Genomic DNA, 15,233 nt, shown 5'->3' on the forward strand with positions numbered 1-15,233 from the left:
GTAAAATATGTGCAACGCAGACTGACAGTTTGTATCAGAAACTTAGTTGCATAAAACCACTCTTAAAATTTCTTTCTGACAATTTGAAGGATGAAAAATTACATGTTATATTTAATGATTTTATGTAATCTTAAACCAAATTACATAATTTCATTGGCAAGTACAAATACCTCCCAGAGAAAAGGTCAAGAAAGTAATAATCTCTAGCAAAAGAAAAGATGTCACCTGCATTATCTTAGGTGAATGTCTCCGAATTCATTTTATTTATTATAGCCTGCAGTGAACTGAACTGGGTCCCCCAGAATTCATAGGCTGGAGCCCTAACCCCAAATGTGACTGTATTGGAATGAGGACCTTTAAGGAGGTAATTAAGGTTAAATCATATTATGTGGGTGGGACCCAGATCTAACAGGATTAGTGTCCTTTTAAGAAGAAGAAGGGACCCCAGGAAAGTGCACACACAGACAAGCACCTGTAAGGACAGAGTGAGAATGCGGCCACCTGCCAGCAAAGAGAGGGTTCTCAGCGGGAACCAACCCTGCCAGCACCCTGACCACAGACTTGCGACCTCCAGGACTATGAGAAAACAGATGTCTGCTGTTGACGCTCCCCAGTCTGTGGCATTTGCTACGCAGCCCCAGCTAAGGCATAGCTTTACTTGTCTGGGTTTTAAAGGCACCTCAATCAAGTCTTTAGGAATTGGACAGTGAAAACTGACATTCCTTCCTCCCTGAATTTCTGCTCTGTCCTAAAGGAACACATGTGATTAAAGGACCTACAAGGAAACAGAGCATAGGATGGTGGATGCTGGGGGGAGGGGGAAGCGGGGATGACACAGGTCAAATGGTACAAATTTTCAGTTATAAAAAGAAAAAACTTCTGAGGCTCATGGTACAGCATGGTGACTAGAGTTAATAACATGACACTGTATTCTTAAATGTTGCTACATATTAAGTAAGCTCACCAAAAAAAAAAAGTGTTAACTGTGAGGTGATGGATGTGTTAATTATCTTGATCTTGGTGATCATTTCCACAGTGTATGTATGTATGTCAAATCATACTATACACTTCATATACAGTTTTATTTGTCTGTTACTCCCAACTATTCTACAACTAAAAATAAATAAAAGGTAACAAAAAATAATAAAAACAGTGAAATTCATGTCTAGATAAAAATTAAATTAAAAAGAGACAGTAAAATACCAAAAAAAGAGAATTCTACGAGGAAAAGTAGTAAAATGGATAAATTTGGGAGTTTGACATTTACAAATGTTAGCCACTATATATAAAAATAGATTTTAAAAAGTTTCTTCTGTACAGCACAGGGAACTATGTTCAATATCTTATAATAACCTTTAATGAAAAAGAATGAAAACAAATATATGTATGTACATGCATGACCGGGACTGAACACCAGAAACTGACACACTGTTAACGGACTACACTTCAATTTAAAAACAATTTTTAAAGAATATAAAAGAAAAGTAGTCAAATGTTAAGGGCAGAGATTTGGCTTTGGTTTCCAGTGGACCCAGGTCCAACTCTAACAAGCACCAGCTCAGCAATTCATTAAACAAGTACAGGCTTCAATTTTGCTTTTTCCATCTGTAGAAAGAGGGTGTGAAATGTCATCTTATAGAACTGACGGGGAGACTCTGAAAACGACTACGGCGAAGGTCCGAGCACAGGGTCTGCAGGCAGCACGCACTCAGTGAACACTGGTTATTATTTCCTCGCAGCTTCTTCAGACCGCTGTCCGCGTGGGTTGAAACCGTGATCTTTACACCCCAGAGGCTCAGCTGTGCTGAGCCCAAGCCTTGATACCTCCAGCAGGTCTATTCAATGGCCAGGGGACCACTGGGACCCTGGGATCTCCACAGGAACTTCTGAAGCACCCCCTGCGAGAGCACAAGATCAAACCAAAACAGAGTCTGCTCTGGGCTGTAACTAAAACCAACTGAGCAAAATTCAAATACAGCTCACAGAAGAGACGCTGACCGCGGGTCCTCGGCATCTCTAAGCATATTGAGCATGTGGTGAGCTCTTTCCTAAGAGACTGCAGATGGCCCCGGGTAGCTTCCACCTCTAGTCTGGCTTCAGCTTTTCCCTTCACTGCAAGGTACACACGCTAGTGAACACCCCATGGGAACGTGCAGGGCCCCAATTCACTGCAGCCAGAGCCCGTGAGACCCTGCTCTGCACCCAAGTCGTCCTTCCCACCCCCCTCCAGCGTCCAGGCCTGACCTGCCGTCTGCCTGTCCTCCTCCCTCTCTGGCTAGAATAACCCCTTGTTCAGGAGGTCAGCACCCGCTCTGTGTTCACCCAGGCCTGATGGCCGTGGATGCTCTACCTCCAGGCTGCCCCCTTCCTCATGAGGCAGTTGCTTTCTTGGGGTTTTTTCTTTTCTGCTTTGGTTTTTTGTTTGTTTTATTATTTAAAGGGACAACACTCTTTCCTCTCTCCCAGATTCTAACAAACTAATAAAAAACACATTCAAATCATCAAGTAGCTTTACTGATCATTGCCTCTGACCAATTGGTAACCACAAGTTTTATGCTTTGGGAATCCTCAGACCTCCTTCCAAAATGATTTCCTTTACATCCTATGGAAAGAATTCAACTGGCATTAGCACTAAGTATAGAAGACTGGAAGCTAGCAGAGGGGAAATGAGCAGTGGTAACTGTACTTTACTCCTCTGGAAGGAGAGGATGTTTGTAAGATCCTGCCATTCTCCACTTTTTCCCCTAAGTGTGATGTCAATGTCTGGTCTTGCATTCCCACTTATTTTTTACTACATTTGTGTCCCTTCTGGTTCGGACCCATGCCTCTCCATCTGGGGCTGATCTACATGCCATGGAGAGAAGAGGGGGAGGACAGTACTAAGTGTCATTTCAGGGTACACCTCCAACCAGCAGTAACCAGGATATGTTTCCTTCCCAGACTGTCAGTGTTACCTGAATATATGGGTAGAAAATATGATTTTCTGTTGAAACAAACATGAATCTACAATGAGGCAGAAGTCAAAATTCAAAAGGACTTTTCAGATAGACTAATAGCTATTAACAAATTGTTAAATTATAGCACCCCCCTATCCCCAGGGTACATATTCACCTCCTCTGTCTTTAGGGGATGGTCTGGGGGGAAAATTTATTAAGTAGAATCTCTGTTTAGTGGAGTAAACAGGTTTATTCAAGTAAATTTTTAATTTAAGCTACAAAGTTGATTGGTTTGGTTTTGTTTTCAACAGCAGTGCCTAAGGACATAATTCATGTGAATGTTGAGAAAATCATTAATCATTTCTCCCTTTTGTTCTCATACTCACTGTTGCCAAACTGGAAGTGTTTATATTAAGCCTTCATATGTTCAGTTCTGATTGAGGTGTGTTACTTTTGTGATAAGTATTACATAGCATCATTTGTGAACTGCCTGTAAAGTAATGATTGAGGTAAGAAAAAGCATAATTTAATTTCCAATTAGACTAGAATTTGTTCACAGAGGAGATGAAGAAAGTGCTGCCCTTGAAGGAGAATATTCAAAACCTGCCACAGTGAGGACAGCACACTGAGGTGGTGAAGGTGCAGGCATGGAACCAGAAGACGGACAAGAATGAGGACACACTCACAGTAAAAAGAAGGGAGAGAACTAACATGTATTGGTACCTGCCATCCCAGGTGTCTTCCTCTGTGTTGTTATGTTTAATCCTTAAAATGCCTTAGAAATGTATGCTCTGTCCATGCAAGAAAATGAGGCTCAAAACGGGATGGCAGAGCTGGATTTTGAACTTGAGACCGCATGTCAGAAGTCCGTGGTGGCGGGGTCTGCATACTCCGTGGAGCAGAGGTCACCTGTGATCGCTGAACTGACGTGTACAGCCCTGTAACCAGCTCATCTAAGCCCAGTGGCATCCTGCTCTGATCCTGCGTAGCCCTAGCTGTACAGACCCTTCACTGGGTGTTTACTGTCGTCCATCCTTGTCTGACGATCTTTCCCAGAGCAGCTTGTGAACTCCGGCAAGTCAGGGACCATAGTTTCCGTTTCTTTCTTTTTCCTGTGGAGTCTTGAATATTTGCTTGGCAAATGTTGGCTGAATGACTGACTGCTGTTTTACACCCGAGATTCGAGGGTGAAAAACTACGTGCCTAGGCAGACTCTTACTTATTTACAACTCAAACCCTCGCTTTTAGCCCACAAGTAAAGTGAATTAAAGGTGTGCTCCAGCATTGCTCCCTTCCACGTGTTTCTCAGATTGTTTTAAATAACGGGATAAAACCAAGGCCAGTAACATGGTCTTTATGTGAGGATTTCCAGCTGGTTTATGCTCATAAATGCCAGTCTGTCTACCTATAAGGACTGTGAATTATCTAGCAAGTCAATGAGGCAAACTGGTAAAAATGTTAAGCGACTTTTTCCATATCAGATCAGTGTCTTACAACCTTGTCGTGTAAACATGATGTCACGAGGCCACCTCCTTGGTGAGGCCTTCACTGACCGCCCCAAATGGCTGGCTCTGCTGGCTGGCGCCTCTCACAGCACCCTCCCTCTTGCTATGACGGCACTTAACGTGTATGAATTTAATTTATACGCATTGATTTCATACTCAAAAGAGCCATATGATACCATGACTGTCATCCAGAGTGTGCAGATAAGGAAACTGAGAAACCCAGAGGCCAAGTCTCCAGAGATCGGTTACAACCAGGAAGCCGCAGGGGCAGCACGGACACCTGGTGTTCCAACCCCTGCGTTCTCCCGCCTAACCTGACCCACCGGCCCCACCCGCCTGCCGACTCCCAGCTTCATTTTTCTCACCGCGTCCTCAGGGCCCTACTGGAAAGAGACACCACGCTTAGCTGAGATTTTTACCAGAACTGAATTCAGGGATTGTTGAATGAACTGCGAGTCAGGTTTCAGACCAGTAAGGAAGGAACTGGGATTGAGGGGGACAGGCACCCGCAGGAGCCAAGAGAGGAAATGGGGTTTCAGGGCCCTGGGAGAGGGAGGGAAGAGGGCGCAAAGGTCTGGAAGCTCAGGAGGCTGGGCCATAGGACTGCAGGAGCAGCCGGAAGGGCCTGGGTAGGAAAGGCCCAGGCCTCTCTTCTCCCAGAGAGCCAGGCCAACCATGAATCTAAAAGGAATTTTTATCTAGGAAGCAAGATTTTGCTCTCACAACTTGTTAACATTAAGAGGTTCCGCCACTTTAATTAGGTTTTTATTACCCAAGTCACTCGCATCTCCCCCCTGGATCCCAAACTCGGAAGGAGCGGTTCCGAATCACCGCACACACCTGACGATGAAACCAACCGGCTTTCAGCGCGTGACCTTAAGGCAAAGGCAGCTCCACCTGAGGAGCCTGGTGACGTATTTGACTCTTCTGTGTTAAAAGACTCTCGTCCCTGGATTCCTCACCATACAGACCAGAAAAAACACAAACCAAACCCAATACAGCTCCTCCTTTGGGTAAAACAGACGCTCTGAGAGGGCAGGACACACCGCACCTACTTCTGACACTCCCCCTCCTCCCCCCAGGCTCATCCATTAGATAATTATTGCTGTCAAGGATGCGAAAATTAATTCCTGATTAGGAAGCGGGGACACCTGGAAAGTACACGGGAACCCCTAGAAGGCGTCCTCTCTGCCCCTATGCGGTTAGCATTCAGCTTGTTTTCCCGAAATCACTTCCAGATTTTGCATTAAACGAATTCCTCATCGCAGGGGTGCCTCTGTGCACCCTGCGAACGACACAAAGCGTAGGTTTTCCCTAGGCTTTAACTCTGAGCACGTTTCAGTAACCGAAAGGCTCACCGTCCGGGTTCAGCACATCATAAAGTAGGTTCAGCGGCCCAGAGACCCCCCAGGACCAGCCAGGGCCTCGAAGGCGGCCGCTGCGGACGCTCGCCCTGGTGAGGGACGGTCACCGCAGCATAAAGCAGCGCGCCTGCTCGGACAGGTGCCCCCGCGCACGGCCTGCCCGGGCCGCCAGGTGGGCCTCGTAGAGGGGAGAGCGCGCACGGGCCCCCGGCCTCTCCGTGTGTGCCCCCGAGGCTGAAGCTGCAAACGCCTGAGAGCCCCCAGAGATGCCCCCTAGCTCCCTGGCACCCCGGGTTCTCCACAGCACACCCCTGGGGAAAAGTACTGAGCCCCGAAAACAGCGCCTGTGACTCACCCGGGAGCGAGCACCGCGCCGGCCTCCCCACTTCACCCGCTCACCTCGCGCTTTCCCGACGCCGGTTCTCAGCCCCGCTGTCCTCCCTCTGCCCCTCGCAGGTCACGGGTTCGGGTCCTCGAAGATGTCCCGGGCGCAGACGTTCCCCAGCTACGCGGCGGAGCCGGGCGAGGAGGCGCCGCAGCCGCTGTCCCGCTCCGGCAGCTACGGCTTCAGCTACAGCTCCAGCCTCATCCAGTGACAGCGAGAGCACGCCGGCGGCCAGAGAGACAGCCTGCCCCGGCCCCGCCCGCGGGCCCACCGCGCCCCCTGCCTCCCGGAAGACCAACTGCAGTCAGAACTGAACCGGGTCGGGTCTGGCCCCAGGCCCGGGGAAGATTAGAGACTGGAGTTCCGTCCGCTTCCTTGATTCCGTGGCTAAGTCCTTTATTTATTGAGTTTCTTGTTGGGGGGGCGTCTATGTCGTACAAACAGAATCCAAATCGTCTGAACAGATATTTAAACAAAATTCTTTGGGTCTGGGCATGGTGAGACGTTGCCCCCACTGGATGGTACCTGGGTGGTGGGCATCACCCTTGTCCTGATGGCTCAGTCCTCCCACCTGATGAGAGGTCTGTCCTTAGACGTAAAGATGACCCACCGCAAGCTGTGTGGCTTGGAGGGTTTCGACAGAGACAAATCCAGTAAGCTCTACAAACGGCATCATACTTCTCGATATAAATAAGCCCAGTGACAATTAAGGAAACACGAAATTTAGGACACGCTATTAAGCAGGGCCTTGTAGCTCTACTCTGTGTGTGTGTGCGCGCGCGTGCGTGTGTGAGTGTGCGCGTGTGTAGACCAGAATAGACATGGATATTGCTGTATCCATGTATATCTAACCAGTATCTATCAAATGTGTGCTGAGAGTGACAGGATATGCTCACTTACATTGTGGAAAACTGTAACTTGGTGCATTAAAATTAAGATTGTTATGTTGAATAGCTATTTTTTAAATAGTGCTGTTAAAAAGAAAAAAAGAGGCTTCTTATTAGCCAAGTATTTATGTAGTCATGTCTGCTCCTATGACAAGTGTAAGTGAAAAATGTGAGAAGTGGGGACACTTTGGAAGCGAAAGAGCCGGTCTGGCCATCCTACTGGCCCTGACCCTGCACTGTCCCTCTGCTTATTACCCCCTTGTTGTCCACAACGTTCCTCCCTTTGGCCCCTCTGAGCTACGCGGGGAAGACTGGTTGTGATCCTGGATCGACTTCCACTTAACCTCGAGGACAAGGACTCTAAGTGACAATCTGTTTAAGAAAGAGAGAAAAATACACTTTAAAAGAACTCAGCCATTTTGCCGTCAGAAGAATGACAGGGACAGGACTGTAGAAATCACTTAAATCATCATAGATGCTGTTCTGAGAGAGCCGTCAGGGGCTTATAATTTGCTATGTAGCCAGAATTTGCTGATCTTTAGTTTCCTTTTACTGGATAGGGGTCGGCTGGAATTATCAGAGAAAATGGATACAAAAAAAAAAAAAAACCCCAAAAAAATCCAACTTTTTTTCATTCTGAGACTAATGACAAACCTACAAGGTTTAAAGGGAAGTGGTGATTTCCATGTGAACTGAGGAAGTTTGGCTAATTCAGGTCAACATAGATATTTTTGCTTTTAGTTTTGGAGTTCACTCAAGTAAACATAAAAATCGTTCTGCCTGAATTAGGGGATGCCATATGCCTAAGATGGTCAGCTCACGAATACTCCAAAGTGGGTTTAAAGAACAGTGAGCCCAGGTCATGTAAGATGCCAACCTGAATTTTTTCCAATATCAACATTTTTTAAGCTTTCAAAGTTAGCCTGTTGAAAGGGTACCTATTTCACTGATCTGTGATAAGACTATTTTTTTAATCCATATCCTCAGCTTGAATACAGATTGACAATTCAAGAGTTACTACTGAATAAAAATGGTATGAGGTCCCACCTTGATAAATCTGCCCTTAGAGCAACTACCTGGACTCTCCACATCTCTCAGATAAGTATGAAAACCCCATCAAAATGCTCATCATATGAGTTAACGTGGCTGTGAAAATGTAATCGTCCTAAGCTTCCAGGGATAAAGAGAAAATTACTCAAATGCTCCGCACTGTGAATTTTGCTGACACAGCAGAAGAGCAGATGACTGGCTCCTGACAATGATACAGCCTTCCCTGAAGTCCCGGCTTTCAGGGTTAAGCACCTCTGAATTACTTTAGCACATGGCATTTGCTTTTGAAATGCCATTAGTAAAACACACCAGTGCAACTCCCAGCTGAGACCATTGGAGCACAGCTCCTAGTGGTGCCACACTCACCGCGCACCCCTCGCTGGCTCACTCAGTCGAGCTGTCGCTTAGAGACCACAAGTTCCACAAGGGACTCGGGGACAGCCCCTCAGGGGTCCTGCTTTATGTCTCAGCTTTATTTTAACGTGCTGGAAGCACAGACTGCGAGTCCCGGGGGATTCTGCTAATGAGATGAGTCTGCTCTTCTGTCTCATTTGCAAGACAGGATACCTGCACGAAGCAGTTTCAAGAACACCATCTGCCAGTGAGCATTACCAATGAGTATCAACGAGGGGGTCCTAAAGATCAGGCATAACCTTGAGCCAGTTCATTCAGAAAATAACATAAAGAGTCAGTGAGAGAGAACTCTCCTTCCCACATTTTTAAGCCAAACTCATCACAATGAGAATGATGCTATAAAAGATCTCCTGGTACCTTTCTGGAGATTTACTCTAGCACACTCCTCCAACTATACTTAAAATTGTAGTATAGTCAAAATTGCTAAATGAACAAAGAGGAGAATTTATAATAATGTAATATATTTGACGTAAGGCAGTGCCCGTTGTAATAAAAATGACAAGCAGATAAATAGTCTACAAAAACCAAAGAGGAAAATTTACTGAGTTGGTCTCCTGGAACTACATAACATCAACTCCGGAGTAACTAGAGTGGTCCTAGGCTTGTCTTCAACTCACTGGAGCTTGTAGGTTTTTGACTGAAGGTGCCTCTACCCTTTTTGCAGGCATTTTTCTCCCTTCAGAATTCCTGTTCCTCTTTACCATACATGTGACTTTCTCATTGTGAGGGAGTGACTGCTATGAACCAAAGACACCTTTTGGCTCCTTCTGAAACTGACTTGGTTGACTTTCCATCCAGATTCAGACAGGTGAATGAAGGTGGTCACAGTTTCCATATCAGGTTGGAAGAAAGCAATGGTCAAGGTACCGGACATAAGTTATAAAGGCTCTTCTGAGAGCAGAGAAAGTCTGGAGGATGTACACATTCCATGGAAATCCCTGCGGGGATTTATTTTTTTATGTCCCCCATTTTTTCTTTGGATAATATTCATTGTTGTACACACGACCAACACCTGACGTTACATTTATGCAGAAAAGTACAAAATAACTTTGACCCTATGGCTCACTATTCTGGTGGGGGGGAAACACTTCTTTCACTTATTCATTGAGCGAATAACAGGCACTCAGAACTAATTTATTTATGCAGGTTGCAAATATTTATGGATCAATAGGTTTTGGCCACTGCCACAATTTGGACTTCATGAAATAAGAAAAATACATTTACTAATACATTAGGGAAGATGCTGTTTGATAGAGCATGTGAAATAAAGGGAAACACATTTATTAAAGTAATCCTCACCTTTTCCACCAAGTAGTAACTAGAGTAGAAGTCCTGATATCTTGTGCAATTTTTCTCTGTCTTCATTGGGCAAATATGTTTGAAAATCACTTACCACTTATACTTTCTATCCAGTAAGGAAGCAGTGGAGTGATAATTCACACTGTCAGTAGTTTCCACAAATCCAGTTTACTGCATGTGGTGTCTTTATAGTAGATATTAAAAACATCATAAAAAATTGATGTCTGCCCCTCATTCTTTGGCCAATATCTCAGAAAGCTTTGTAAAAAAAAGCATGAGTACCCTGCTCCCTAGATTATTTGAGCCACTTATTAAAACTGACCATTAATGCTACAGTGAAAACATGCTAAGCAAATTATATTCTTATAAAAAAATTATAGTCCAGATTTGATTATTATAATACAGCACAAAAAAAAAATGGGCAGGATACATTCAGTGGGGCTGAGCTTCAGGCCTTTACCACTTCATGTTTTATAACAAACCTTATAGTAAAAACTGCTTAAAGTGAAAATTATACATTTTCTTCACATCTACCCAAATCTATCATGTCTGTCAATATCTTGCAATTTCAAATTACTTGATCAATCACTAACTATATTTTACAATCCCCTGACCTTGGCCTTCTCAAAATAGATAAAAATTTGCCACTAGACCTGTTTAATAATTATAATAATAGGTGATATGCCACACAAATGAACTTCTAGCCTGTAGAATTTATGGAGTGCGGTTTCCCACGGAGCGGGTAGAGGCAGAGAACAGGAACTAGTCAGGAGGGCAACGTTTTAGATAAAATTACAAAGGCTCCAATGACGTGTCCAGGGTTACACGGAGATTCTGCTGTCTTCACATTCTGACCTCAGTTCCATGTCACAGACGCGGCCTTCTTTGCTAGATTCACCTCGCACTAAGTGTGCAACTGAAAGACATCGGGTGAATCGGGCTTTGAAGTTACCACTGAAAGACAACACGCATCAAGAGAGCTCCCTTCAGTTTAGGGGAAATTACCGAACACAAAAGAATGTGTGACACGGTTCAACGTCTCTTCAGTAACATGAAGATCATTTTCGTACAGTCAACCTCACTTGAGTTCTAACAGGAAGATACATTAGCAGTGACGCTGGCTGGGGGCTCGATGTGTCAGAAGAGGTCCAAGCCTTCCATGTGCCATCTCTGTAAATATATCTGAAGGATTAACCCACCTTTCCTCTCTGAAACCATCACGAATCCTTACTCTTTTACTTGAGAATGTGAATCTGTGTTGTATCGTTTCTACAATTATCACAACCAGATGAGACACGGGATAGTTCATAGACGCTCGTGGAAGTATCATGAGTGCTGGACACATCTTCCAGATGGACGGAATGCTGGCTAGCTCTGCAAGCAATCACACTGAATAAAGTTTCCACTTTATGTTCTGCTCAGGAGAAAACCAAAACCCACGGGCATTGTAATTCATTCAAAGGCGAAGAAATGGTCAGGAATGGTTTTGCCTGGTTCCAGGCTTCTGATCCAGGAATGTTTCCTTGGCCCCATCTCCTCTCCTAATTAGACATAGTGGGAGCTGAGAAATGCCATATGGCCTCTAAATAAATAGGCCCTTGTACATGGATTTTTCCCAATTTTTCAGATGTTCCTAACTCTTCCTGGACTCATCACCACTGTATCAATAGAAAAGCTTGAGGGGCCAATTCACTAGATTGGTTGTAGGTCATGAATGATTAGAATAAGTTTTATTACTTTTCTATCGTCATCGAGTTCTTTGTTGGAAATTCAGATTTATTTATCCTAAAGTGATAGTTGAATAAAAAAATTAAGTAGGTGTCTATGTTTTGTTTTCCTAGTAATTTATCATATTATAATGGTGATGATTATTTGCAGGATCTTCGTCACTCTGCAGAACTTTGGTTTAATTATTTATGGCATTTGTCACAACTCTGTTAGATAATAACATTTAGGCTACGTTTTTTATGTGAACTTAAACTTCTATTTTCAATTGAAATTATGGGAATGATTTTTTTACATTAAAATACCTTACACATCAAATTTTTCCCTTATACACTTCAGTAGGCCATTATTTAAATTATCTGAAGTTTGGATAAATAAATAAGTTAAAATTACTAAGTAATATGCAAACCACATTTTACTTGCGATTTTCATACACTTTTCCCTAGGTGAAGATTTTAACAACTTGTAAACACCTGAAGGAGAGGAGAAAATGCATTTGTAATAGAAATATATCAACTTCCTCAAATAATTCTGTTCCATAAGTTTTTATTTTACCTCATCTTCTATGCCGGCAACCCTAGTTTATAGTCCATATTCTGGTTTTAAGAAGAATGAATGGATTTAAATTTTCTACTACTTATTTTGGTAGGTTTAGTACTTTATACAAGTAACGTCCTCAGTCTGTTCCCTGATTTTAGGATGATTTTAGACTTACAGAGAGCACTAAATCAACCCTTTTTGTAGACACAGAACTGTGGGCTGAACAGAGCAAGGGCCCCATGCTGCCCCTGTGGCTGTGTCCATGTTGGAACCTGACTGCTGTCTTAAAACTCAAGTTACCCACAGCCTCAGAAGAGCTGCTCATTTTCAGGAGTCCAAAATTTAAAAAATTCAGGGGACAAAAAGAAAATTGAGATGATGACTTAAGTTTTTTTTTTTTAAAAGTCACTGCAGGATTTCTTTCAAAGCAAGCATTATGAGATGGTGTTCATAGTGTTTCAGTATCATTAGTTATTTGACAGAGAGGCTGAAAGGCGGGGAAAATGAAGAATCAAATAAGAGGAGTATCTTGATATTACATATGAATCAGAAATTCACATGGTAGATAGGTCAATATGAAATAATTTGATGACTCAAATTGAGATTTACAGATCTGTTGCATAATTCAATGAACAATGCTTATGCCTACCAAAAGTAAACATATATCAGTGAGTGGAGTTGGGGGAAATGTGGCTCCAAATTATTGTGACAGATGACCTGAAATAGAGGAGATTCTGTCCAGTGAGAAGACCCTCTGTGTTATTTTAGTCATACCAGGCAGTATATAAATCACAGCAACGAATCAGTCGACTCTCTGACACTAAATGAGCATGAAAGCCCCTGACACCTTCACTGCAGACGACTGGAGACCTCCCAGGACCCGCAGAGGCCTCCCTCTTACTCCCTCCACACAAGCCCTAACACACACACACACATTTTTGGCTTTTTACCTAGTCTGTATGTCCCACTATAACTATCTTTTTCTTAGATCCACACAGAATTATCTCATCTTGCAAATCCTTATCCCTATGAATCTTCAAAATGTATTAAATTATGTGCTATATGTTTGCTTTCTGTAAATCCTTTTAAATTAATTTATACTTTGTGGTCTTATACTGTACATTATAAACAAATGTCATGTGTCATTGATTAAATATATTGTTTATGATCATTTTGATAAAAAAATAACTTTGGATGCTAGGCCCTTGTTAAGAAATAAAATACCCATTGCAAATTTTCTTCTATTGGAAAATATATGATTTGACTTTATTTTTAATCACAATCAATTCGAGATAAATAACAGTTTGGGGACATCTGTATGAAATACTAGTTGAGCCACCGTGGGGAAGGGAATACAAAGAAGTAGCTGTCCCTGGAACCTAAATGTGAATTTCTGGCAGAACAAAAAATATTATTATAATGAGGCAATAATAAAATTAGGAAATTAAATTATTTTAAAATCTGTCTGTGTGATTTTTTTCCCCTTGGGAATACATGAAATACATAGTTCCAGAATTACCTTCTTCTGATCATACTTTCCATATCTCAATCCTTAATAGGTGAAACTTATTAATGTCTTACTCATAATTCTAGGAAATTTACAAATTACATCGCTACAAGGAGGGTCATTTATAGCCGTGCGATATTAAAATTTCCTCCATCACTTAAAAAAAGGTAAAGCAGTTCAAAAATACTACTTTATACCACAACTTGGCATGATTGAGATCTTGAACATCTAAATTGATGGTTTTCACTCATGAGTTATTTAATATTGTTGGCACTGTAATACCAGATGATTTCCTTACATTTTTGTTATCATGTGATGAACTGTAACTATGTAATTAAACAGAATTCTGACCATCACGTTCTGCTAACCTTTAAAATGTCACTTATTCCTCCACTTACTGGCTTGTTATTTTCAAGTTAAAGTAAAAGAAGGCCCTTTATTAAACATAAGTTTAATGAGAATTTGTTACATATTTCCAGTGTTTTCCTAACCCGGTCGTAATAGAATATAATTTTTATTAGGTTGGCTCTGGTTCAGTGGAATCATAGAATGTTAATATTGAAAATGACATTGGTGATCGACACTTCTAGTGAAGTGATACCCAGAGTGACTTTCACAGTGTCTCACAACTAGAAAACAGCTTTTCCTCCAGCACTATGCTCCTCCTCTAATAACCAAAGAAGAGGATTGAAAGTGAACATTGGGTAGCTGGAGATTTAGCATCCAATGTGAAATGCAGTCGACACCAATGACTTCACTATTGTCCATCCCATGACATAGAACCCTATGTCACTTGGATTTAGACCTTCATGGAAATGCCTACAGACTGTTTCTCAAACCTAATCTTTAAATATTTACTGGGCATTTCTTGTTAGTTCACTGAATTATTTTGTGCAAACCTGTACATGAGACAATTTTGTACTCGCCATCACTGCCTACACACGTGGGAAGTACAGAGGCCTGTCCTACATATCTTGCACTCTTCTGAGTATTTGCAAACTTTGGTGATAAGGTAGCCTAAAGAAAATAAATAACTATTTCCAAATTCAATTTTTAAAAAACATTAATTGAATCTTCTAAGAGCTGGGAATTCAAAAGTGAGGAAGATTTAGATCCTCCTTTAAAGAACTCGCCATTTAAGGAAAAGTAGGCATTTCAAGTCATGAGCAGGTATATTCAGTCTAGTGCTGTTCAGCCAGTGTCCCCTGACTTAGTAAATTCCTTTCTTGTTCCAATATCCATTAAAAGATATATTTTAGGCAGCCTGCTATTTTTGAAGTTGATAGCTCTTTAACAAATACAATTCTATTTCAGAGACCTAAATAGATAGAGCTTGGAGTCTAAAACAATAAATATTCTCACTTACCCTTCATGAAACTAACCCTTAAAATAAATTAATATTCAATACATGGAACCAAGGAAACATTTTCCTGTGACTTGCATTTCACACCATTTTAAGCAGAATCCAAAAAAAGTCATGAAATCTGGTGCTTCAGACTGTTCTGTGCTGGGTGGGTATTATGACAGTTCCTCTGACTGAGTAGACTTAACACGTTATTGTCTTCTTGTGGCTCGAGATGGAATGTCTCCTTACTACCTTTTGCTTCCTTTTGGACTAAAA

At 42.3% G+C, this 15,233-nt stretch overlaps 1 protein-coding gene and 1 long non-coding RNA gene across 2 annotated transcripts in view; one reads left to right on the top strand and one right to left on the bottom strand.

Moving 5' to 3' along the window:
- The window catches only part of LOC116149762 (uncharacterized), a 46,959-nt gene extending 40,691 nt beyond the window's left edge, over positions 1-6,268 (bottom strand). The window contains exon 1 of the long non-coding RNA XR_004133358.2: positions 6,205-6,268. This is a non-coding gene — a long non-coding RNA (uncharacterized LOC116149762). The remainder of the gene's footprint in view (positions 1-6,204) is intronic.
- DOK6 (docking protein 6) overlaps positions 1-13,557 on the top strand; it is a 277,747-nt gene extending 264,190 nt beyond the window's left edge. The window contains exon 8 of the mRNA XM_031441762.2: positions 6,262-13,557. Coding sequence (XP_031297622.1) covers positions 6,262-6,401 — 140 coding nt within the window. The 3' untranslated portion in view covers positions 6,402-13,557. The remainder of the gene's footprint in view (positions 1-6,261) is intronic.
- Positions 13,558-15,233: the final 1,676 nt, after the last annotated feature.

Source organism: Camelus dromedarius, chromosome 28, assembly GCF_036321535.1.
Source record: "Camelus dromedarius isolate mCamDro1 chromosome 28, mCamDro1.pat, whole genome shotgun sequence".
Classification (NCBI taxonomy): Eukaryota; Metazoa; Chordata; class Mammalia; order Artiodactyla; family Camelidae; genus Camelus; species Camelus dromedarius.